The sequence below is a fragment of the Camelus bactrianus genome, chromosome 6 (assembly GCF_048773025.1).
Source record: "Camelus bactrianus isolate YW-2024 breed Bactrian camel chromosome 6, ASM4877302v1, whole genome shotgun sequence".
Classification (NCBI taxonomy): domain Eukaryota; kingdom Metazoa; phylum Chordata; class Mammalia; order Artiodactyla; family Camelidae; genus Camelus; species Camelus bactrianus.
Genome location: NC_133544.1, coordinates 84,376,732 through 84,403,050, shown reverse-complemented (window position 1 = coordinate 84,403,050; position 26,319 = coordinate 84,376,732). Strand labels below are relative to the sequence as shown.

Below are 26,319 nucleotides of genomic sequence, written 5' to 3'. Positions count from 1 at the left end.
TTACCCAGACCACTGACTTTTAATCTTGGATCCTAAGGTTCCACAGGTCATTTCTCGTGTTTCGAAAGATGGCAGGCTACCCAAAATGTAAAGATTATTTGTTATTAGTTGGAGTCAAGTGAACTTGGTGGTTTTCTCAAGCTTATTGTAAGCTGTTTGGCATTTGGGGGATAGAAAATCAGAAAAAGCAGCTTTATTATTTAATTAAATTTGATGGATAAAAATCTTTCCAATGTTGAACCTAGGGAGAAAAAAATAACAAATGAGGGGTGGCATCTTTGGTGTTATAAAAGTTAGAAACTAGAGCTTTTTCTAACTTAAAATGTTTTACTTTTATGGGCATATTTTTTAAGTCTAAGCACCTCAGTTGATTGTTCCCAATCTTGGGGAGTTTCTAAAAGGAGAAATTTTGTCAATTGGACTGGGTAGTTGAGTCTGGGAAACAAAATATTTTAAAAAGCTTTCCAAGTGATTTTAATGTTCACTGTTAAGAATGTCATAGATTTATTCTGGCATGAATTGAGAATTCTTTTTAAGGGAATTTAATATGAATTTTGGAAGCCACTGCTTTTAATAAATTATAACTGTTGTTTTTCATTTTATGTCATGTTTTGTGCGTATGTGTGTGTTTACTTTTTCATGTAATAACTTTATACTTCAATATCTCTTTCAGATCTCTTTCAGGTAGCAAGAATATATTATCATTTTAAAAGTCATTGTGATATAGCTTAAGGGTATATCACAAAAGCTTAATTAAGCCTTTGTAATCCTGCAGACCCAGGCTGTAATTACAGCTCCATCAGTAATAAGCAGGGCTGTGTTGGGAACCTTATGTAACCACACCTGAGCTTAGTTTACCTATTTATAAAATGTGTTATGACATTAGGGCTTTATTAGTACTGTTGTGACAACTACTTGATTTAATACGTACAATGTACCAAGAAGTACAAGTACATTTAAAACACAATTATGGCTATTTTTTAAGTTTAAGAGGTGAATAACTTGAAGTTCAGAAGTGACTTACTTGTCCAAGTCTGATAGCTAAATAAATGTGTGGATCTTCTGGATCCCAGTCCTAGCACCTCCTCTGCCCTTAGTATGGAATTTGCTATCTTTCTGAACTGTTTTTGGAGACATTAAAAATTCCACTTTAGATAATTACTTCAACCAGTTATTGTTGAATAATGTGTGCCTGCTCTTTGAAATTGTGTCTAAATTAACCAGAGTTGTTTCCCAGGAAAGTGTTTAACAGTATTAACTTTATACTTCTGTTAAAGAACTGTTTTGGAAAATGTCAGTGAATATTTTTTGAAGAAAGTATTTATCTTGAAGCATGATTGTGCTTGCTTACAGTTAGGTCATACAGCTTTATTGATTTTTTTTTTTTAATGCTGCATATTAAGGTTCAAACACAAATATCTGCCTGTTAGGCCTCAGATTTTCAGAGTGGTTTGGGTTTCTTCAATACCTGTTTCCATAACAACTTTTTTAAAAAAAATAACAATGATTTATTTAGTCACAAACCTATAATTTGTGTACAGTGTGGTAAGGAAGGCTTATCTTTCTGTTAAATTAAAAAAAATTTTTTATTGAGGGATGATTGATACACAACATTATGTTAGTTTCAGGTATACAACTTAGTGAATCAGTATTTGTATATATTGTGAAACAATCATCACAGTAAGTCTAGTTAAAGTCGATCACCGTATGTAGTTACAGAATTCTTTTCTTGTGATAAGAAATTTTGAGATCTCTCCTAGCAGAATTTTCATGCAGAAAAGTTATACCTAAATATAACCTCTACATTGCCAATAGTAAAAGTTATCATTATTTTTTATTCATGAATTTTAATTTTATTTCAAACTAATTTTAGACTTAGAGGAAAAATAATACAATATACCCCTAACTCAGTTTTCCCTGATGCTAAAATCTTATAGCTAACCTTATTCAAATTTTACCAGTTTTTCCATTATTGTCATTTAATTTCCCCAGGAGCCTATTCAGGATCACACCTTGCAGTTAGTTATTTCTTAGTCTCCTCATGTTTTCCTACAGTTACTTATTCTTTTTCTATTACGAGCTTGATAAATTTAAAGAGGAGTGGCAGTTATTTTGTATTATGTAATATTGTCTATAAAATATTACCAATAGTTAAAAATCACCATTCTCTTTATTTGTATTTCTTTGACTAGTAGTTGGAAAAAAAGTTTTATGTGTGTGTTGGTCATTTATATTTTGCTTTTGAAGAACCTCAGTTTGTGTCCTTTCCCCATTTTTCTCTTAAAGTGACTTTTTCCCTTTTGCTCTTTTAAGCATTGTTAATCTTAAAACTTTTGTTGTTATTTATTATGATGTATAGAATGAACCATAAGTCACTCTAAGAGCTTACTCTCCACAACGATGGTCTTTCATAAATAGCACTGGAATCTATTTTGTGTGTGTGTGTATCAGTGTATTTACTATATAATCATTTTGGTGTGCATGTGTATCCCTAAATTACATTGACCACACTTTCAATAATTATTTATACTAAATATATGTGTGCTAACATATAAATTTTTACTACCTTATACTTGGCTATATTATGAGTCATCTCATACTTTTCACTCTTCTCTTCTTGATATCTTCCTGCTAGCTGAGACCACCCTTTATCCTGATGGAAGGGCTGAAACTTTCCTTGAGACCTCTGGCCTCTAGGAGCAGAGCAGCTGCCTCAGATGATTCCTATAAACAGCTTCCATTCTAAAACCGTTTTTGCCTGGCTTTCTTACTTGTTCATCCTGCTGACAGGCAGCTTTCATATTTGCCCTGTGAGATGGGACACTGCCTGTCCCAGCATGGCTTTCTGTGGGATGGTGAGAAGAGTAGGGAACCCATTCTTTCTTTTCCTGATCCTTGGCTTATGAATTTTGCCAATAAAGATGATTCCAAAAATGATACCACGTGATATAGTCATCCCTAACCCTGATGCACCATATTGCAGATTGATTCCCAATTTGTTTGCCCTGATATTTTATCTGTGAGGTTTATAGAAGTATAGAAGGGTACAGAAGCTTTTAAATTTGTACTTATATCAATATGTTTTCTTATTTTTTCCTTACTTTTACCCAAAGATTTTCATAAGCTCTATTATTTGCTCTTTTATAGGAATATTCAATTTTTAATAACCCTCTAAAGTGTACCAATCTTATTGAATTAAAATGGATTTATGTTTCTTTCATCTTGATAAAAATCAGACCAGAACCCATCTCCCTCCCATTTTAATTGGCTAGTCAGGAATAAGCCAGCTCTAAGTAATAGCTTGCTTTCAGTTTTAGTAGATCATTTTGGCAGAGTGCAATAATTGCATTTGTGTTTTATAATGTATTAGTAATGGAGTCTTCGAAGGTTATCCTTGTAATATTGGCATATAGATAAATTTACCCTTACAAAAGTTTATGAGACAAAATACTTGTAACTATGTTGAATACATGTAATATTCTTCCTTTGAAATATTTTAACAGGGTTACATAATGAACTCATCACGAGTTGTATCTAGTAATTCTTCAGAGTTACTGTTTGACTTGACCCAGGATACAGGATTACCACATTACCAAGGGGGACCAACACTTTCTATAGCAGGTTGGTTTTAGCACTTTTTCAAAAAATTAGGAAAAGAAATGTAATGAATATACATACGGAATTGAAGTCCATGCCTTCATGTGAAGTTATCACATACTGTAAGGTAGAATGGTGCTGATAGTTCTTGAATGATTTTCTTGGTGATTTTAAATAAAATCTTATTTAATAATAAAGTATTTTATTTCTTCCTGTTAAGTAGGTTAACCAACTTTGAACTTGTTCTCACTTGGCATTAAATACGGGCTGAAAAATCTCAAAATAATTTCTGTATGTTAGAGAAGCCCTCTGATACCCTAAATACTCTGTTACAAGAAGTATTAATTAGGTTCTGTGGCCACTAGTGCAGAAAAGTGTATTATTATAGTTGGTTTCTTAATTAGGTTAGTGTGTTCCTATTCAATAAATGATTTTGGTATGAAATCTGATCACAGAGTATTGTTATATAGTATCCTTACTCCCAAGAAGTTTCTTGAACAGTGACTCCTGTTCTCTAAGTTTTTTACTGCAGAGCGAGATTTTAGCCTGTAGATGTGAACTGCTATTCTTAAGCTTTTTGCAGTCTTTAGCAAGTCTTTACACTTCAGTTTTCTCATATTATTAAAATGGAGATTTTGTTTTTCTTATTTAATACATTCATTCTCCAGACCTGGAATCAGTCATTTGTAGATACAATTTTAATCCTTGCTCTATTTTAGTTAGGGCTTTCTGAGGCCCAAATAAGATACATAAAATGTGAAATGATCATAAGCTTTAAAACACTTGACAACAAACATTTGCTATGAATGATAATAGGTGCCGTATGTTCAGTAGTATGGTTAACTGATCACTGTCAAGTGACCATGGTTATTTGGAGAGAACTGGGTTTGAGTAGTTTGCTCTTGAATGAGAATAGGGTTTTTACTGGGAGAGAAAACTGTTGAGTATAGGAAACAACACAAGCCAAAGACAATAGAGGTAAATAAGTTAAAGGGTCAGAATTTAAAATTCTTAAATGCAGAGTGCTTTTATTTCTTATGTTAAAAAATTCTTATAGTAAAATTCTTTTAGCACCATCTAGCCTGTTACACTATATGATCAGAATCTTAATCCAAAATGCCTACACTCATTGGCTTTTCAAGTAACCTAAGCATCTCCTAAGAATGCTACTGAGATCACACAAAATCTTTTCCAGCTACCCATAGTGTAAGCCATCAGTAATCCTGTGCTTTGAAGATGGGGAAAAAATCATTTTTATATTATCTCAGAGGATGAAACAGAGGAGCCAACTTCTGTAATACTCTAATTTTTCTGGCATATTTCCCCTTATTAAAGAGCTGACAGGTGAATCTATTAATTTTTTTCCATCTAAAGTAAGTTAAGATATAAAATATTTTGTTAGTAATGATAATAGCTGTCATTTATTACTGAATGCTTTCTGTGTGCCAAATATTGTATTGGGTGCTTTAAATACACTATCTTATTGGATCATAAAAACAACTCAGTAATATAAAGTATTATAACTCTTATTTTACAAAAGAGAAAATTGAGGCTCAGAGAATTACTTAAATAAGCTAAGAATACATAGCTAGTCAGTGACAGATCCTGGATTTGAACTTAGCCTGTCTGATTTAAAAGCCTGGAATATTTCTAATATATTTACCACTTCTACTTCTAGTGTACAGTTGGGAGCATTAAAATATGATGTGCAGTTTTAAAATCCTTATTACCAAGTATAGTTGTGTCTTATTTTCAAAAAAGGACTTTTGCCTGGCCTGGTTATAGCCTAAATATCCCCATTTCTCTTGCTAATGCTCTTAGCTTTAAGGTGATAGTTTTCAAACTAAAAACTATTTTTAGGAATGAAATCTCTGTAAAAACAAAATTTTATGCAAAAGTCTAATAAATATAAAAGAGTTTCTCTGTCAGAGGCACCCAGTGTATTCCTTAAGAGGAACCCATTAGGCTCTGGGGAAGATGATTTGTAAACCATTGTACTACTTCCATTATGAGCCCTTTTATATGAATAAATGGGGTATTGTCATTCAATGTTAGTTGTTTCTACTTTGTATGTAGAAATAAATGGATACTATAACCTAAAGCCATGAGCAGACCACTTCTTTGATAGGTAGTTAAAGAGCTATCTTTTCCTTACACATTTAAATTTGTTGACTAGAAAGCTTCTAAAGGGTCTCTCTAAATTTTTGGATTTTTTTTTTTTTAACTAACTCTAATTCACTTAAGCATCTGAAGTTAATTCATTTAAGGGAACTTAGTTTGATTCAATTTTTTTCTTTTTTCTTTTTTTTGGCTTGGTGTATTTTGATCTGCCTTCTTTCATAATAGCTGTCTATTTCCTTTTTGAAGCCATATTTAGTATTTTCTTGCATAGAAAAGTATTTTATGATTTATTTGAATGTATATAGTACATAATAGATGTTTGTATAGTTTGTATCCCCTAACTTTTGATTATGTCATTTAATCATTATTGTCATTTGTATGATATGGTAATTCAGTTATCTTACCTTTAGTTCTGGAGTATTTTTACTTAGTAGTAAGCAATATTATAAAATCTTTAAAAGTATTTTTCCCGCTATTTAAATCATTGTAGGTATGAATGAAAGTTCATTTTTATCAAAACGTCCTTCTACTTCTGAAGTAAACAGTGTTAATCCAAAAAAGTCTAAGCCCAGTGAAGGTGTTTCTGGAACAGATTCATCAGCTATATTTCCTTCAGTCAAATCTCTTTCTGTGACATCTCCCCAGGCTGTGCCATCAAAAGGTAAATATGAAATGTAGCATATAAAAAAGAAATTATATTTATACATAAATTACAGAAATTGTAGTGCAAACTATTAATAGTGGTTATTGAAGGTTGAAAAGTGATGAATTTTGAATCATATATATTTTTAATTTATTTTAGGTACAAATACCTCATCAAATCAATCTAAAAATGGAACACCTTTTCCAAGAGCTTGTCCAAAGTGCAATATTCATTTCAATCTTTTGGATCCTTTGAAAAATCACATGAAGGTAAAACTTTTTAAAAATTTAATTTTAAAAAAGTTTTCAGATTCCTAAAAATATTGATTGAGTTACAGTAAATAATGGTTTGTTCAGATATATAATATATATAAGGTATAATATAATATATAACATATATAAGATTTATTATATTGGTATTTACATATAACTTAGGTAAAAATTTATATTCATATTGATTATCATCATGTGAAAATTTAAAGTTCCTTCCAAATTATCAAGTTTTTAAAATTAAGTTTATGTACATTATAATGTATGCTTATTGTACTCTAATTTTAGATGAAAATAATGCATTAATCAGAATATACCATTTACTGTCTTACACATACTTGAAACTTCTTTAAAAAATAGGCATTATGTTTAATATTTTATATAAGTTAACAGTTCCTTTAGTTGTCGTTGTTCATGCTAACATGTGCACGTCACATTGCACAATGAAAATCTTAGTTACACTTGTAGTTTTCAACACTCAGATATAAACTCCAAATGGTGGAGTGTTTCATATGTAATAATTGTTTTTACTCAGTCCAGAATATAGTTTGTGTAATTGTTATAAATTACTTTGAGCTTTTTGTTGGTACAGGAAGCTCCTGAAATTAGATTTAAAAAAAATTTTCAGTGTACAAATGAAATTAGAGGTTTAGGTAACACTTAAAATATTTAAGTAGATATTACAGTATACTTCTATGTCTGTGTAAAGTTAGCCTGTATTCCTCTTCTCTGCCCCTTATAAATGGAAGGAAGAGGGGGATGAAACAAGAAAAAAGGTAATGTAGAGTATATGAAGAAAAGAAGGAAGGAAAAGATGGAATGAATACAATCTTTTTATTTACATACAAAACTGTATTTAGTCTGTCACTACTTCCAGCTCGCAGTGGGTAGTCCCTGATAATTGCACACTGTGCTTTGTTCTTACGTGAGAATTAACCTGTACAAGTGCTTTCAGTTTTCCTGTGTATGTAATATTTTGATGAGATACCTGATGTTCTTTATGTTTTGCATTTTGGAATAAAGAGGAAAAAGAAAGGGCTAGAATCTTTAGTTATCTTTATTTCGTTAGGTAATGTAATCATATGATTCAAAATTTAAAAGTTTACAAAAACATACAAATAAAAACTCTTACTTCTGTCTCTTATTTACCCAGTTCCCAGTATGACTCTCAAAGAAGATAATTTTTATTACTTTGTTTTCTCTCCTCCCTGATTTTCTTTCTGCATATACAGGTGAACACAAATATTGTTTCCTCTCTATTTTATATACAGGCTCTAGCATGTTATATATACTTCTGTATGTGGTGAGACTGGCAACCACATTCCAAATTGTAGCTTTAATTCCAAAACATATTATAGCATTGTTTGATTGTTCATATTAGAAACAACCAAAACTTCTTGTAATATACATATAATAGGACACTATGCAGCATTTTTTAAAAGGATGGAATCTCTATAATGATTATATGGGAAGATAGCTTTAAGATATATTATAGTTGAATATATTATGAACAATGTATTATATGTACATGTATCATAATGTAATCTTACAGAATAGTCACCAACTCTAGAAAGGGACATATAAAATTATGGAAATTTTTTATGTTCTGGCATAGGCATTTTTTATATCAGTTAAAGTTTTAGTATTACAATAATTATTTCCATTTTGAAAAAAATGTGATTTTTAGATTATTTATAAAATTTTTTTGCTTTTATTATAGGATGACTATACCATAGAAGTAATGTTTTCCTTCAATGAAGAATATCAAAAATATCTAAAACGTAATTCAAATATGCTACAATAATAAGAACAATTTACTTATCTGAGACCATGTGACAGACTACTATGCTTTAAATATATTATTTCATTTAATCCTTAGGAAATTCATTTTTCTCTTTGTTTTACAGTCAGTTAATTTGTGTAAGTGGCATTCAAACCTTTAATGGTGTAAAGCTCAAGTTCTCCCAAATACTTATTTTTTTTCCTTTTGACAAGTTCATGGCCTATTTAATGTTACGTGGAAACTTGAAGATAGGTACATTATTTCTTTTTCAGGGCATGAAATTTGATAAATCTAGCTTATGGATTATATAATTTAGATTTCTATATCACTTTTTTCCCTATATTTTTCACTTTCTTTCCTACTTGATCTGTCATGGATTGAGAAACTGTATTGTGAATGCATCCTTTAGCATTTTTATAAAATGTTCTCTTTTTCTTAAAGTTTAATGCCCTTTAGGCTACAACCTTTGTTTTCTTATAGTTTCTATTTGCCTAGTATATTTTTTGTTTTCCTTTTATTTTCAATCATCTGTGTCACTTGGTTTTAAGCATGTCTCTTGCTTTAAGCAGAGTTGTGATCCTTTGTGATCCTGTATAAAGATGTTTTTTGTTTCAGTAGTTGAGTTAAATTTATTTATATGCATTGATATGATAGATTTATTTGCTCCTTGTTCTGTCACAATTGTTTTGTTATCCTTTCTTTTCTTTATCTCTTTATGTTTTTCACTATGTAGTTGCTTTATATGTATGTAATTTGGGTTTTTCGAGAAGCTTTACTTTGTTCCCCTGTTTATCCTTATCCTTCTAATTTTAATGCTGTAATTCTAGTAGTCTTTTATTTCTTTGGCCATTCTCATCTATTTAAATTGATTAAAGTAGCATTAAATTTCCTGTTCTTAACCTCATCTCTACCTTTTCCTCTCCTACTGATTTTAGTCAATATTATCTGAATGTTTACCTTTGTACTATTAAAAATACTTACATCTATACTTCTTTATTTGGTAACTCTAAATTATATTCATTGATTGATACGCTGCTAACATATGTGAAGCAATCTATGAACTTTCTCGACCTCGTATTTATTATTCTTTTACCCTCTCTCAGTTTCAATTTGTTGGTTGTGTCATTTTTCTATTGTCAGGGCATGTAACATTTTCATTTGATTTTCTTAACCTCATTTCTATACTTGTTTTAATCCTTTTCCACAGTAAATATATTCAGTATTCACCACCAGTCTTTTTGTCATGATTTCTTTGATTATCTCTTGTTTGACTGAAGTTCATCCTCTAGTAATTTCCTCAAGAAGGGCCTGGGAACAATATTCTTTGAATTATTTCATATTCAAAACAGTTTGACTATAGCCCGTTTTTGAAAGATAGTTTGGCTGGATATAAAGTTGGATCCCATTGTGAAGATCTTGTTGATGGTACTTTTGTTTTACAATATAGAGTGTTGTTGAGAATTTGGGATAAGCCTGAATTATTTTGCCCTTTGTAAGTGATTTGATCATTATGCCTGGCTGACCACAGGAATCTTTATTTTGGAAGGCTGATAGTTTATAATGACTTGGTGTTGGGAATTTTGGATTAATCTTTTCTTAACTTACAGTATGTTCTTTCAGCTTGTGTATTTGTGTCTTCCTTTATTTCAGTGCAGCTTTTCTTCATTTGTATGTTTAAATATTTATTCCATACAATTTTTTTTTTTTTTTGAGGGGGGTTGTTGTTCAGGATGCATTTGTTCACTGTTTTTTTGTCTGGCACATCTGTCATTTTCTTCCTAATCTTACTAATTTCTTTTCTTCTTTTTTCTTCCTTTCTTTCAGTTTAGTTCACTTTTCTCATTACTGGTATCCTTTATTTTATTTTCCAACATCTGTTCACCACTGTATTCTTTTCTAACTTGTGTTTATCTCTGATTTTTTTTTTCCCCTCTTCTGTTCCTCTTGATTTTGCCACTCTTTTTGTCTTCTTTTTGTCTTGACATCTCTTCTTGCTTTGTGGTCTTCCAAATAGACATAGTTACTTCATTAAGTTTTTTAAATTTGTGGCAAAAATGTTGGCCAGTATTTCCCTCTGCATCTACTCCAAGGTGTTTTTGTGAGAATTTTACATTTTCCTCCTTTCGTCTTGAAGTATTTTTATTTAGATGTAAGTTTCTATCATATTAAACAAGTTAGATTTTCTTGGGCTAGCTATTTTGTACAAGACTCCTTTTGGGAAGCATGGGTTGCAAGGATAATCACACAGCCTAATTGGTGATTTATGCAACTCCTTGCTGGGTAGAAAGCTTCCTGCAAGTATGACTTGTGTGTCTGATTTTATATGTAGTGTTGCCTTTTCTACTTCTCTGTACTGAACGAATGAGATTTGCAGAACTTCAGCCATCTTTCTTGCCCCAGCTCCTGTACCTGGTTTTGCAAATAAAGGATATAGATTTGCACTTCAGGGTATGTATTTCATCTTGAGAATGTATACTTTTGCAGATATTTTCTAAGATCTGTTAACATTGGATTCTTTGGACTTCTCTGACCTACTTCCAACTGCATGTCTTCTGCCTGATCTTGGCTCCTTGGGTAGTGCTTTCATATGTTGTGGAGTCTATGGATTTTCTCTGATTCTTAATTTCAATGAAAATAAAAATTTTCATATTTGCTTATTGTGGCTTTTGGATAAATCTCAGGAAGAGAATGAGAAAATGCTGACTTACGTAGGAGGATCATATAGGAAGTTCTATTTTACTGTTTAAAAATGGCATCCACCTTCTTTGTGCTGAAAATCCTACCTAAAGTTTTAGGTACTACCATATTGGGAGGAGTAAAGATGAAAAGGACGTTTAGATGGTATCTGCTATTTGTCAAATTACAGTAAGTGGCATGAAAGTGTTAAGTATTTACATAAAGGCTAATCCAAGGAAATAAGGGATGAGCTGGAGGTTACAGTGAAGCGCTAGCACCAAAGGGTACGAGGGCTGAGTAGAAGATTGACCAGTTGGTCTTGGGCCATAATTCAGCTATGCCATTCATAGTTTGCTTTGTCTTCCTATAAAACGTTAAATCTAAGCCTGGTTCTCATTTCTTAACTTGCTTGCCTCTTGGATATTTTCTATAGGATACTTTGCTTTCCTCTCAATTACTAAATCCTCCAACCTAGTTCAATGCACTTTGCTCATTCTTGTTTGTCAGTGGTTTATCATTCAGCTATTTTATAGGGATCGGAAACATTGTTTAAAAGATACTGTGAATGAGATTTATATGTTTACGTTAAAAATCTGATCTTACCTTTTCTGTAAAAAAAAGAAAAATGGAAGAACAAACATTTGATCATCTATTAAACATTTATGAGTATATTTATGACAGTTTGACTTTCCTGAGTTTGAGCTCTTAATATTATGTCTTAAGAAGAATCTAGAAGCATAGATAGCAAAATCTTTCTCAGTTCCCTCTTTTTATTGTGATTTCATTTCAACTGTAGTTGTTCAGAGTGGTTGACTACAGAGGATCATATTGTATTAGAGAACCAAGATATTTATCCTAATTTAGCTTATGGATGAAACCTTAACTTCTAAGCACAGATGATGTCACTTTTTGTCAGTCCATTTTATTTAGTATTTTTTCCTCATCTCTTTTGGATCTATTTTAGATTTTTGTCTATTTTAGGTCATTTTTTTCCTTTATAGGTTTCAAAATTAAGTACAATTGAAGGAAATGTTGTAGGTCTGTCTTGCATCGAAAGTCCAGCTTCCCATGTGACACAGAAAGTTTCACCACTAATCTAGCATTTTAGTATGGCAGGAGAGGAAGCAGATGTTGTTATCTTAGACATGGAATAGAGTTGTGTTTAGATTTTCAGACTTTCTTATTTGCTAATAATGTACTAAATAATGCATTTAAGAAGAGTTTATGTCAGTTGGTTTATGTTGTAAAAGACTTACCTTGGTGGCTTATTAAAAAATACAGATTTCTGGGTCCTACCTTTAGACACTGTTGGTTTGTTGGTTTGAAGTGGGCCCAGGGATTAGCATTTTGACAAGCACTTCTGGTTTTTCTAATACAGGTCTTCCTTGGATTGCCCTTTGAGTAAAATTGCCCTAGAGAACTTCTAAAACTAAAAATTATATAGAATAAATTAGTTATACTTTGTTGAAAGAAAAAAGCTTGTGTATGAAATATTCAGATTGGAACCAATTTATATGACATCTTGATTTTTCTCATGAGGAACTAAATTTCCCCTTCAAAGATTTAATTAAGCATTCTAGATTTCAAGATGTAACTCATGCTTCTTTATTTTTTCCCCATACATTTTCCAGCACCTTGAGTCTAAGAAATGGAACGTTAGCTGTGCTCAGTGTCCAGTTCTAAGCAAATATTATGAAATTTAATACATCACTTGATAGTTAAACATACATTATTGCATGTAAAACTACATTTCCTTTCTATACTTTGTATGGCATGGATATGAATAATGTTTAGTTAGTTAATTTAAGTATTATTAAATATTTACATCTGAAAAGGTAAATTGCAAGGAAGAAAAACTATTAGATCAATAGCCACATCCTCATTTTAAAGTTTTCCTTTTATTTTTTAAAAAATTTTTTTGTTTGTTTATTAATAGATGTTTATTGTTTGAATTTTTTTGAGTGTGTGTAGGCACCACTAGCTTTTGGTGAATATTTTTCCAGATATATCGCCAAGCATAGGTTTACATGGTCTGGCCTTAGTTGTAAACAAAAAATCATGTTTTGTTATCTAATTTTTTAAGGAATAAAAAAGGCTTCTGTTTTTTTCTCTTTCAGTACTGTTGTCCAGACATGATAAATAACTTTTTGGGACTGGCTAAAACAGAATTTTCAAGTACAGCACATAAAAATAAAACTATTGATTCAGAAAAAGGAAAACTGATCATGTTGGTTAATGACTTTTATTATGGAAAACATGAAGGAGATGTGCAGGAAGAACAGAAGACTTACACAACCTTTAAATGCTTCAGTTGCTTGAAAATTCTTAAAAATAATATTAGGTATGTAAACACTTATTTTTATATTTATTTGACAATTATAATGCTACAGATATAAATGTTACATCTTTATCTTACATTTTTTATGCTATTCTAGATAAGCGATTTTAAAGCTTTTGTCCTTTCTGGTATTTTAAAGTTGACTCCTGGATTCAGTTAGTTTTATTTCTTTAAAATAACTTAAGAAAGGACAAATTATTTCAAATAAAACAAAATTAGCTCCTTTTCCTGATATTATCAGTGATCTAGGAATTTTCATGAGATAATTTTCATTTTTAGCTGCCTTTGAATTTTATTTTTCTTCATAAGAACCACTTAGTTATGTTTTGTCCAGTTTGACCTCTTATGTACTAATCTTATTTAATGCTCAAATCTTTCAGTTAATATTTATAATTTTAGAACATTTACCTTGCAGGAAAAGTGATCTTTAGAGAAGTACCAGTTCTAGGAAACATGACTGCTTTGATTTTAAATTTTAACCTCTGTGAAAATTAAAGATACAATTTCCAGTGAAATTTTGAAAATTTTCCACACGTATCCTTTAAGTTTTAGGGACCTATACTTTGTAATCTTTGAGTTACATTGCATATTAGTAGCTATCAGCCTATAAATGAGTTAGTAACAAGAACAAAGTAAAAAAGACAAATTGACTGATACTTTTCTTTGGTTGTATAGCTTGACATTTATATTCGGTAAGGTTTTTTTCATCGTTTTATTCTAAAAATTTTCAACATACAGCAAAGTTTTAAAAATTTTATAGTAGACATTTGTATACTTACCATGTTGATTATACTAGCATTTAAATGTACTTACTTTATCATATATCTATTCACCCTTCAAACTATTTGTTTTTTTATGCATTTCAAAGTATGTTGCAGATTTCAGTGTATTTCTTTTAGATGAAGTGTATGTGTGTGTATACAAACATACATATGTATGCCTTTTTATGTTACTTGAGATAACTCTTATTATTTGTAATAGCATTCTTAGGCACCTATAGGTTATTTCTAGACCCCAGCATTTATTTTATTTTCCTGTGAGTTCTTGAGTCCAAGAAGAAGCATGTAGAAAAACACTGAAATACACTGTGATACACTCCAAAAACTATTGTTTTGTTTATAATAGTGCTTTATATTTATAGTTTTAAAAATTACCTAACGTATGTTATTTCATGAGTTTTCACATTCCTTTTATCTCCCTTTTTTCAAACTTTAATGACCATCGATAGCTAATGGTCCCAACAGTTTAACAGAAGGGATGTGATATAACACTGAAGCAATATTACAGTAGAACTCTGTCCCCTAGTCCATATTTTTCCCATTTTAGTAAAATACACCAGAAAAATCATATTAATAAATATAGTAAAAAGCATAGAAATATGGCTAACCAGCTTAGATCTTTGTTATACTCAAATATTATGTCTATGATATTAGAAATTATTTCAGCAGTATTTTTTTGACTTTACCTCTGAGATTAATACATTAATTTTAAACATATGAAAATAAAAAATTTCTTTTTTTTGTCATTGTTTCAGAATACTAGTTATATATTTCTAGAGTATCTCAAAATGTAGAAATTTTAAGCAAAGAACATCTGGTAACATTCAGGAATTGAACATCTTTTGAGATACTGATTGTTTAGTAAATGTAACCTTAATGGCAAATACTTTATAACCAAAGGATTTAGACATGTTAAGTAATATTTTCCATTGATGGTAAGAACTAGGAGGGTAAGTTGATGTTTGTAGAGAATGGTAAGAAAGTGATAACTAACTTTCTACTCGCTGTCCTGTCAACATATTGTAGTATGGTATTTTTTTTCCTATATGGAGTGTCACCTGAAACAGGTTTATTTTGTTCTGTGAATATCCTTTTAAGATGCTTGCTTTTTTTGTTCCCCTCATTTCCATCTGTTGGTTTAAGTAGTATGAACTCCTAATGGGGGCTCATATAATAACTGAGAGAAAACTTGCTAGTTAAGAGATTATTTTATATAGATACACTTTAATTGCTGAAAGTTGTGAGCTGAAAGTTTAATGGCTCGTGACATTTTCTCTACATGTAAATGTTTAGCCAAGACTATGATTTAGTGTAGGTGTTTGTAGAGCAGATGTTAAAACCAAAGGAAGACTAAAAGATATTTCAAAGTGCACCATAACCTGTACTAAGGAATAGTATTGTGGAGGTGTGAAAAAAGAAAGAAATGCTATAACCTTTATGATGATTGCTATCCACATTGATGACATCATCACTTAGTTTCAACATTATTTCCTTTAGGAACTCAAAGTGAATAATTGTTAATAGTTGACCCAGTCTAAAAATTGTTACTTTGATTGAATAACTTTACTTTCAAATTCAGCAAAAAGCTTCAGTAAGCTCTTTTAAATAGGTATTCCATTTTTATTGGACTCTGTGCTATTGAAGGTCATAGTTCCTGCTTATAAGAAGCCTTTTAGGGAAGCTGAAATAGCAGAATTTAAAACTGAAAAATGGGCATAGCCTACAAAGGGCACAGTCTGCAAGTTAAAATGAGCAGTCTATGCTAACAGTAAACCAGTATCATTAAATAAAACAAAAGGTTCTTGTAATTGTAGGCATTAAAATTGCTATTACATGCATTTAGAAACCAAGACACAAGTAAAAATACCAGTAATTTGTCTTTTAAGCAGCTGGAATCTATTGTGTATCTTCACAGCCTTAAAAGATTTCTCTCATGACTCTGTAGTTGCTTTTGGTGGTAGTTTTCTTCCTTTCAGTATTTTATTTAAAAATATAAGTAGTATTTCTTGTATGGAAAAGAAACTTGTTTTATCTTAAAAATTTTTTATAATCTCAAATGATTGAGAACAAATTAGTGATATTTCAGATTAATGGTATTAATGAATTATTTTAAAACAAAGATAAAAAGATGTTTACTTAGCAACTTAATGAAAGTGTTTATTTAAAGTGCACACTTTTCCAGAGGACTTTAAGGCTTTTTGAGACTTTATTTTCAGTAATGTATCTGTAATTTTAAGATTTAGATGCAAGTATTTATTTGTGAGATTTTGTTTTGAAATCTGAATTTTTGCACCTGTTGACAATCATTTATAGGTTTATGAACCACATGAAACACCATTTGGAACTTGAGAAGCAGAGCAGTGAAAGCTGGGAAAACCACACCACCTGCCAGCACTGCTACCGTCAGTTTCCCACACCATTTCAACTGCAGTGTCACATTGAAAGTACACACACCCCCCATGAATTTTCTAGTAAGTTACAGTTAGTTTAAAAATTGAATATTGTTGATTTTAACAGTATAAACTCTGAAAAGCTGAACAAGCCCATTAGAAAAATAAGAAAGAGACTTTGAAATTTGGGAGTGTAATTGAAAAAGTTAGGTTTTAACTTACATAAGCTTTAAAATAAAAATTACTAAAACTAAAGTCCCTCTCGTAAATAATTTATTAGAGTAAATAACCTGTGCATTATATGTGGGGGACTAAATTAGAAGCCTCAGATCATAGTTTTCAAATATGAAGTCAGTGCCCTTCATTTGAACTTGAAAAAGAAAAGTAAATCCAGTGGTAGTTAAAATCACAGATTTTGGAGCAAGACAGCTTAGGTTCAAATCCCAGCTCTGCTTCTTAATATATGTTCCTCATGTGATCTCAAGCAAGTTCCTTAGTATTTGAATAATAGAGATAGTAGAAATAACTACTTCATAATGTTGTTACAGAAATTAAGTGAGTTAATATAAGTAAAGTGTTTAAAACTGTGCTTGACACACAGTTAATCACTATGTAACTGTTCACCACCACTGCCACTACCAGTACTACTGTTATTATTATTGTTGTTATTGATATAGATATATAAAATATTTATATATTTTTTTTTTGTTTGCGTTGAGAGGATACTTTTTTAAAAATTAAGTAATTGACATAATTTTTAGTTTCAAGTGTACAACATAATCATTCGATACGTGTGTGTGTGTATATATATACATATTAAAATGGTGTAATGTCTTTTTTTCCCCCCACTTTTAGCCATTTGCAAAATATGTGAATTATCATTTGAAACAGAGCATATTCTTTTACAACATATGAAGGACAATCATAAACCTGGTGAAATGCCGTATATTTGCCAGGTATACACATATTTTATTGTATACATAGTATTTGTTATCTGTTGTTTTGGTTACAAGATATAAAACTATTAGGCCAAGCATCAGCAATTTTTTTTCTGTAAAGGACAAGATAGTAAATATTCAGGCTTTTAGGGTCATAGGTCTCTGTTGCAACTAACTAATTTTGCCATTGTAGCACGAAGACAGCCATAGACAGTAAGTAAATGAATGGGTGACTGTGTTACAATAAAACTTTGAATCAAATTTCAACTGAAATTTGAATTTCATATAATTTTCAAGTTTCAGGATATATATTCTTTTATTTTTCTAACCATTTAGATTAATTTACTGAAATTATAATTTCTCATAAATAATTTATTAGTAGAAAGTCCCTTGGCACAACTCATGCATTGTACATGGGGCCAGCAGAGAGTTGAAACTGACCCACAGGACGTTGTTTGACCACTCCTGTACTAGATAAAGAAGAACTCTGGCAGAAAGGCAAACATGGACTTACCTTGCTATGTATGGAAGAATGTAGGCATCCAAGAAAAATATGAAATACTTTTATTTCAGAGAACCCTACCAAATGTTTAGGGACTAGCATTATTCCAAATTTGGAGGAATAGGAAAATAAGATAAAAATAGTCACTGCCATATCCTGGAGGCCATATATAATCTAGAGGAAGATGCCATTTAATATAGCAGAAAGAACTTTATAGGACAAGAGCTGTCAGAACTTGAAATTTCAAGTCAAGATTGGGAGTAATAAAATTATCTGATAAAAAGAAGGGAATCTAGTTATATTTTGGGAAGTATCCCTAAACTTTGAACTCTTCTGTCTCAAAGATGATCTTTTGGCACTTGCATTAGTGGGATTCTTGGTTATGTAGGCATCAATATGAATTAATAGTACATCATATTCTTCTAAACAAGTGACCTATCATTGTTACTTTGTGATTGGATATCATTATAAATTTTCAAGTTAAACTAAATCTTCTTTTTTTGATAGGTTTGCAATTATAGGTCATCATCATTTTCTGATGTAGAAACTCATTTTAGAACATCCCATGAAAACACTAAGAACTTGCTATGTCCATTTTGCCTCAAAGTTATTAAAATTGCAACACCCTATATGCATCATTATATGAAGCATCAGGTGAGATTTATAAGTTCTTATTTGTTCATGTTGTTTTAAAGAAAAGATAGATTATGACTTAGAACAATGGTTAGGTTTGTTCTGCAAGGGAAGCCTTGTTGTTCCAAATGATGTGTTTGATTTGTAGTTTATGCCAAATTGTTTGTTAAACTTCCACTTCTTTTTCTTGCTTCCTTTCTAGTGATGATATGGCTCATACTTGAAAATTCTGAAAGATAGCTATAAATAGGAAAGCTTGATTGAAGGGAAAAAGAGAAGATGAGTGGAAGAATAGCTGAAGGATTGGATATTTCACAGTCTGAGTGGGCATGGGGATGATTTTGAAGGTTATTATCAGGAGCAGGGGAAAAGATGAGTTTGAACTGATAAAGAAGAGATTGAGAACTCATAGTCTTGTTTTCCTCTTTCTCTTCAAACTTTACTTCCTCTTTTAGCCCCCTTATCGTATGAAGACATGTTGGCATCATTTACCAGGAGTGGTCTCATAGCTGCCAGTGATGGAGGAAGCAGTAATGACACTTATGTATTTCTTGATATATGAACTCTGCCAAAGAACTATATTTAGATCATAGCTTGATTTGTGGATGACGTCTGGCAGTTCTGCTGTGTAATTTTTGGGACCCAGTATTAGTGCTTATACACTTCTTTCTCATTCTATTGTTACATTTACTGGTTCTTTTCATGAAGCAATTAAATCATCCTTTGTTTGGGCTGAAAACTTTTATGCAATACTGATCCTGTTCTTAAGTGGTCAAAAGAGCAACAACAGTGCCTTTGCCAAAACCAGAAGACGATGGATTTACTGAATCTGATCATGTAATCAAGTTTTGCCGCCTCACTAATCAGCTCGTTACCTTTTCTTATTATTGATTAAATTGGCATGTCAGTTTACTCAGCATTGGTGCTTACTTTGCTTTCCATTCTAGTCATTAGATAATCATGAAATAGACTTGTGATTTTTAATTGGGAAAGATCATAAAAGTAGAATTTCCAAATGAATCGGGATCACCTATGTTGTGACTAGGATGCCACCCATCGTTGAGAAGTTCTGGCAAGACCTTTCTATTCTAGGTTTCTCCAGCAATGTTCTGTCAGGTGTTAATGATAAAAGAATTTGGTAAATACCTAGGTTTACAAAATTAAACAGTTTCATTTCTTTTTTAAAACAAGAATCCTCAGAGATTTTAATATGCTAATGAATATTATAAACCTCTATGCAAGGGATAAAGTATGTATTTTTCCCAAACTTACTTGGCCATTGAGCCCTTTATTTGCACAATATCTATTAACATTTATGGAACAGAGTTTAAGAAACACTATTCCTGGTACTCTATATTTCATCTTTGACCTTTAATTTTGAAAGAGAGAATGAAGTATAAAACAGTAGTTCTGTTTCATTATGGGGCTTTTAACATCAGTTTTCCCATATGCTTTACTAAGCTCCAGAGTGAAATGTGGATGTGGAAAGAATGAAAGAAATGTGTGGGCCCACTACGTGGGCCATGTGATTTATAATCAGTTTTTATACCTGAGTTTTATGTCTTCACTTCCTATGGGTGTCCAGTTGTTTTTTGTTTGTTTGTCTGTTTTTCTGGAGTACGTACTAGGTAGACAACCAGTAATTAAGAGAGGAGACTCTATTAATAAGAACAACCATTAGTCACCCTTCAAGGTATTTACAATTTGTATGATTATTTACAAAAGGCTGGAAAACCATAGCTGAGCAAAAACTTATAATTGAGATCACATTATTGGTGCAGTATTAGATAATAAGAATTGTTGACTGTATGGCTCATTTTATTGTCTTAAAAGACTTTGGTTGTAACGTTTCTTTAAGAGGATATATTGTTAAGTCTTGGGTGATTTTAGTGCTAACAATCCAGTTTATATCACTCTTCAGAAATAATGAAAGTGATTGTGGATGTGTTAAACATGTTCATTACATCTTTAATAAAAACAGTAAGCAGTCAACATATGCAGTCATTTACTTTATGACAGTAGCAGGTGCTTTACATGCAATATCTTGTTTAATCCTCACAATCACCCTTATAGACAGGAAACAACGTTTTGGAGAAAGTAAGTTGCTCAATATCATATTGCCTAATAAAATGCAGAGTTAAAAATTTGAATTCTGAGCCCAAGATTTTATTGTTTTACCACAGAGTCAGATTTCACATTGGTATTGGGTCTAGGGTCAGAAATTGTAGTCAGAATTCTAGTCAGAATTACCCTTAAATCCCTCATGTCTCCCAGTGTAGTATGCTTATCAAAAAAGTTCAACACATAATTATTTCTCTACCCTTCAAATAGATCACTATTTCTTTGGTTGAACATCATGTTATTAAAAAATGTACTATCTCTTTATCACCTTTTGCACATTGAAATGCATACATAAACAAGAGAAATGTGCAAGAGTTGTATCCAGCTAAGAATAGTAGATTAATGTATTCTTCTGTCTCAGGATTTTGGCCAGATGTTCACTGAATGGAGTGGCAGACATTTTGAACTTGTTAAATTGTACCTGCTGCTCTTACGTACTGTCAGTCTCTTGCTTTCTGTCTCACTATCCATTTATTTAACAAATATTTATTAAGTGCCTTACTAGGTGCCAGGGACTGTTTTAGGTACTATATTGCAGTGAACAATACAAAATTTGTGTCCTGTGAAATTTGGATTATAGTGGAGAAAAAAGAATAAATATAGGTGTGCTTGTGTTTAAATGTATCCTGTGATCTTACTGTGGCTGGTGATAAGTACTGTGGAAGGAAAATGTGGAGGATAAGGAATGCTAAGGATTGGGGAGATGGTGGAGTGGAGAAATGGTTGCTGTTTTGTATATATAGTGGTCAAAAAGGGCCTCTTTGAAGGAAATAAAAGGAGTAATCCACGTGGAAATCTAAAAGAGGTAACGTTATATAGGGAGTGAAGTGAATGTATACCTGGGCATTCAAAGAATGGGAGCAGAGTAAAGTATAAAGAGGAAAAGTAGTAGGACATAAGGTTGTAGCAATAGAATGCAGGCCAATTCATAGAGAGCCTTGTAAACCAGGTTCAGGATTTTGGAAAACCGTCAACAGTTTTTTTGGTGGGTGGAAGATAATTAGTGTTATTTTAAAATTTTATTTTATTTAATAGAGGTACTGGGGATTGAACCCAGGACCTCATACAGGCTAAGCATGTGCTGTACCACTAAGCTGTACCCTCCCCCGCATCAGCATTTTAAGCATGTGAAAGATCTGCCATACTTTAAGATCATTGGCAGCTTCGGGGAGAATAGGCCATAGGGAGGAAAGAACATGACAGGGAGAAGATAGGAGGTTATAGTCAAGGTGAGTGGCTTGGACATGTATGGTAGCAGTCGTTGGAGGTAATAAGTGGATATATCATGACAGTTTTTGAAGGTAGAGCTGCCAGGTTTTATTAATGGTTTCGATATGGGATATGAGAGAGAAGTTTTTTTCCAAGCAGTTACAAGAATGGAATTTTCATATACTGTCATATGGTGAAGACTGGGGAAGGAATATATTTGGGGCGGGGGGCAGGGAGGTAGGGAAGAAATCCAAAATTCAGTTTTGCCCATATTGGTTTGAGATGAATATTAGACATCAAGTAGTGATGTCAACTAGGCAGTTAGATAAATGATATTTAAAGCCATGAAATGATGCAGTAACCTAGGGAGCGATTATGGATAGAAGATTTCTAGGTACTGGATTTTGGAGAACTTTCTTTTTGTCCTGTTGACTTAGTATCTGTTTCTTGCCCAATGTTTCACTTTTTTTAGTCTTCTTTGAGCGCATACAAGTGAATTTGTTTGAGTTGCCTGTACCTCCAGTATAATCCATTGCATCCCACTTCTAAAAATACTGTTAAGGTGCACCTAGAATAGTGGTACAAACATATTAATTTATATATTGCTTTGAATTTTGTAAAGAAATTTATTTACGAAATGCCTGCTGTGAGCCAGTAACTGTGCTTAGTACTACCCAGTGTATTACCTATTTGAATCTTATAAATGATTTGATTGTATTTTAATGGAAATAGTGATGTATCTGGCAGATCTCAGCTTTAGAGAAAACATTCTTTTGTATTTATATGTTGTTTCACTTTATATATACATATATATATATATGCATATACATACATAATTTTCAAATTAGTGAGAGCACATAGGTAAAGATTGTAGTTGATATTGTATAGTAGAAAGAACGTTGGATCAGGAGTCTGGCAGTGTCAGTAAATAGCTATGGGAAAGTGATTTAGATTTTTCTTGGGTCCTATTTCCTATCTGTGGAATAACAGGATTAGGTTTGAGAAGGGACTTAGTCAAAGGGTCTCAACCAGTTAGTAGATTGGGAGTAGTTATTCTGATTTATGCCTCCATATTCACACTGTTCAGTGTGCAGTGTTGTAGCCACTAGCCATATGTAGCTATTTAAACTTAAATTAATTAAAATTAAATAAAATTTAAAATTTGGTTACTCAGTTACACCTCACATATTTCAGGTGCTCAATAGCCACATCTATCTAGTGGCTGTCATATTGGACAGTGCAGCTCTAAAATGTCTTCAATATTGCAGAAAGTTTTATTAGATAGCACTGCTTTATACAACCATTGCTATAACAAACTTCTTTGAAATGTCTGATTAGATATTTGAATTTACTTTTCCAACTTGTTAACCAACAAGAAATAGAAAGAATTTACTTTTTTCTAGGAAAAAAATATAGTATGGCTCATTTTCACAGTATCATGAGTCTAAATATTTTTAAATTATAATTAAAAGAGCTTTCATACCAGTGTTGAGAGAACTTTCATTAGAATCTATTAATACAACTTTCATGTTCATTTTCTGTATAGTAACACATTTTTGAAACCTAAATACTAATGCAAAGAGTGTTTTAAAACATAAAATAATATTTTGCTGTTATTTATGCTAGGAGATGTAAAATACTAGTTTTAAAATTATTTAGTATCATTAAAATGAAACCAGAGCAGTTTTGGGACACAGGATTTGTGGTTGTAGAAATTATTTTTCTTCCCTTTTTCTTTTTCCTAAACAGAAAAAAGGAATACATCGTTGTACAAAATGCAGACTGCAATTTTTGACATGCAAAGAGAAAATGGATCACAAGACTCAGCACCATCGGACATTTATAAAACCTAAACAACTAGAAGGATTGCCTCCTGGAACAAAAGTAAGTTCACATATGTTGTATTTTAACATTTTGTATGATAATAAAAATAACTCCTGCCTGGTTTTATCTATTGAATATACTACTTTAAAAAGTGGTTTCATATTTTAAGTTTTTAATTTTAGATTTTATTATTTCTTATGTTTAGGAAAATGTCTTCTAACCATTGTTTTTTGGTCAATAGTGTATGCTATGCTAGAGTGGTATTCATTTGTAAAAAGTGTAACAAGGTTAACTGTTCCTGGGTCGGTGGGTTGTGTCAACATTACCTAGGCTATTCTTGAGCTATTCCAGTTGGCACTGAATATGTCAGTTTTATCTGCTAAACTATAAGATGCTTGAGATCAGGAATTGTGTTTTAGTTATCTTTGTGTCCTCAGCATCTGGTATATACAGAACCTTGAATGCCATAGGTTCTCAGGTGTTTACTGAAGTGGTTATTACTGAATCTCCTCTAAGAGAAGCAAGTTCTGCTGCTGGATAGCATTATACTTTAAGTGAGCCAACACATGTCTGACTGCATACTGATGATTGTAACTTCCTTTTCCCTTTTTGCCTTATATACCTCTGTTTTCTCTGACTTCTTTATATACAGTCAGCTCTTGAATATTTGCTCCAGTGGAGGGAAACAGAGGCATGGATAATCCAAAGTGAAATAATCCCCAAAGCATTTATATTTGGCTTTGGGTACTTACCTTTGAATGTGGGTATGTCTGTTATTTGAATTTAACTAAAACAATATAAAGCCATGCTCTGAAGACCTAGAGCAAGAGAAGCTATCCAGCATCCTTCCCTACAATCCATTCATTCCATGCTGGGACTAGACATGCAGAACACTAATGTAAGCAGTGCAGTCCTCTCTCCTTTCCCTTAATAATGATGATGATGATAATAATAATAATGATACTAAATGTTTTAATAGCACCTTAGAATTAGGCTTTTGGTATGCTTTTTCATACATTCTATTATTTAATCCATATAGTAATCCACAGAAGTAGACAAGGCAGATATTGTCCCTTATTCTAGATAAAGAATCTCTAGATGAAGAGGATAAATTACTTATTCAAGGTCACATGGCTAGGAAGGAGTAGTATTAGATTTAATCTCAGGCTTTTTGATTCCCAGTCCAGTGCTTTTACCATGATACCAAGGCACATGTTTTTCATGGTACTTCCTCATAGACTGTTCCCCAAATACATAGGAGTATAGTCAAATGATCAATGAGACTGTTGGTAGGCAGTTGTGTTTTCCATTGTCAACCAGCAAATATAATTTCTGAATAGTAAAAAATAAGCCTTATATTAGCTCCCTTTAAGGAAATTCTAAATATTATTAAACTCTCCGTGCAGTATAATGAATTGATATAACCCCTCCCATAACTTTTGTAAATGTACATCCTGCCTAATGAGCCCCTGGAAAGAGGAAATCTTATTTATTGTAGATCTGTTTGTTGTATAGATGTCAAAGGGTAATCCAGGCCTTTCTAGAGTTATTTTTAGGCTCTGAGATTGCAATTTTGATCTCTATGTTTGTAAATTTAAAAAGTTACATCAGAGCATAGAAATAAGTATGGAATGCACTCTTTTAATTAATATTTAATGTGCTCATATAACTTGCTTTAACACCTAATTATCCATTAATAACTGTTAACGTATAACTGATATCAAATACAAAAATGTAATACTATGAGTGAATAAATATCAAGTTTAATTTCATTTAATTGGTATGAACATTTAGAATAAATGGAAGACTTATCCAGATGTAGTTTATACTTGCCCTTGGTTTAACTCTTTGTTATGTGCTAATATTTTATCACAAATGCAGTGATTAATTTTCTAAAGCAAATATTATCTTCATTTTTGTAGGTTACTATTCGAGCTTCAGTTGGACCCCTTCAATCAGGATCTTCAACTACACCTTCCATTAGTGCAAGCACTTCTACCCTTCAGCTCTCACCTCCAAGGACTAAAAATATAACTGCTAAAAGTCCCACAAAATCTATCACAAGTAAACCTAATACAGCTAAACCCATTGCAAGTAAACCTAATGCAAGTAAGCCTAATGGAAGTAAATGTAAATACAAATCAAAAATTTCTAATATGCAAAGGAAACAAAGCACATTGGCTAGTAGCAATAAAAAAAGTAAAGTCAATACAGCATTGAAGAACTTAAGGTAATCTTTTATTACTGATACACAATATTAGTTTAATTTTAAGTATGAAAACTTTATTTAATATAAATTTACCCCATTATACAACTCTCTTGTACATTTATATACTGTCACTTAAAGGTCAGGCAAATAATAAAAAAGTATTTTTTACAACTGTTGAACAGTACTTAAATTACTGTTTTTTCTATCTAGTATTCATTGGTATTTCTATAATATCCACTGGCATTATACGTTGTCACTTATATCTTGTGATATTTGAATTAACTTAA

General features: G+C 31.7%; 1 protein-coding gene across 8 annotated transcripts in view; it reads left to right on the top strand.

The window, feature by feature from the left end:
* The window catches only part of ZNF280D (zinc finger protein 280D), a 141,228-nt gene that overhangs the window by 67,572 nt on the left and 47,337 nt on the right, over positions 1 to 26,319 (top strand). For 7 of the 8 annotated variants that reach the window (XM_045506263.2, XM_074366171.1, XM_074366172.1 and 4 more), the window contains 9 exons: positions 3,504 to 3,621; positions 6,209 to 6,379; positions 6,521 to 6,630; positions 13,207 to 13,430; positions 16,520 to 16,677; positions 17,452 to 17,552; positions 18,544 to 18,690; positions 23,749 to 23,883; positions 25,746 to 26,053. In XM_045506263.2, the coding sequence (XP_045362219.2) occupies positions 3,504 to 3,621; positions 6,209 to 6,379; positions 6,521 to 6,630; positions 13,207 to 13,430; positions 16,520 to 16,677; positions 17,452 to 17,552; positions 18,544 to 18,690; positions 23,749 to 23,883; positions 25,746 to 26,053 (1,472 nt within the window). Of the gene's footprint in view, positions 1 to 3,503; positions 3,622 to 4,829; positions 4,942 to 6,208; positions 6,380 to 6,520; positions 6,631 to 13,206; positions 13,431 to 16,519; positions 16,678 to 17,451; positions 17,553 to 18,543; positions 18,691 to 23,748; positions 23,884 to 25,745; positions 26,054 to 26,319 lie in introns of those variants that run through there. The other variant, XM_045506266.2, reaches the window with a different exon arrangement.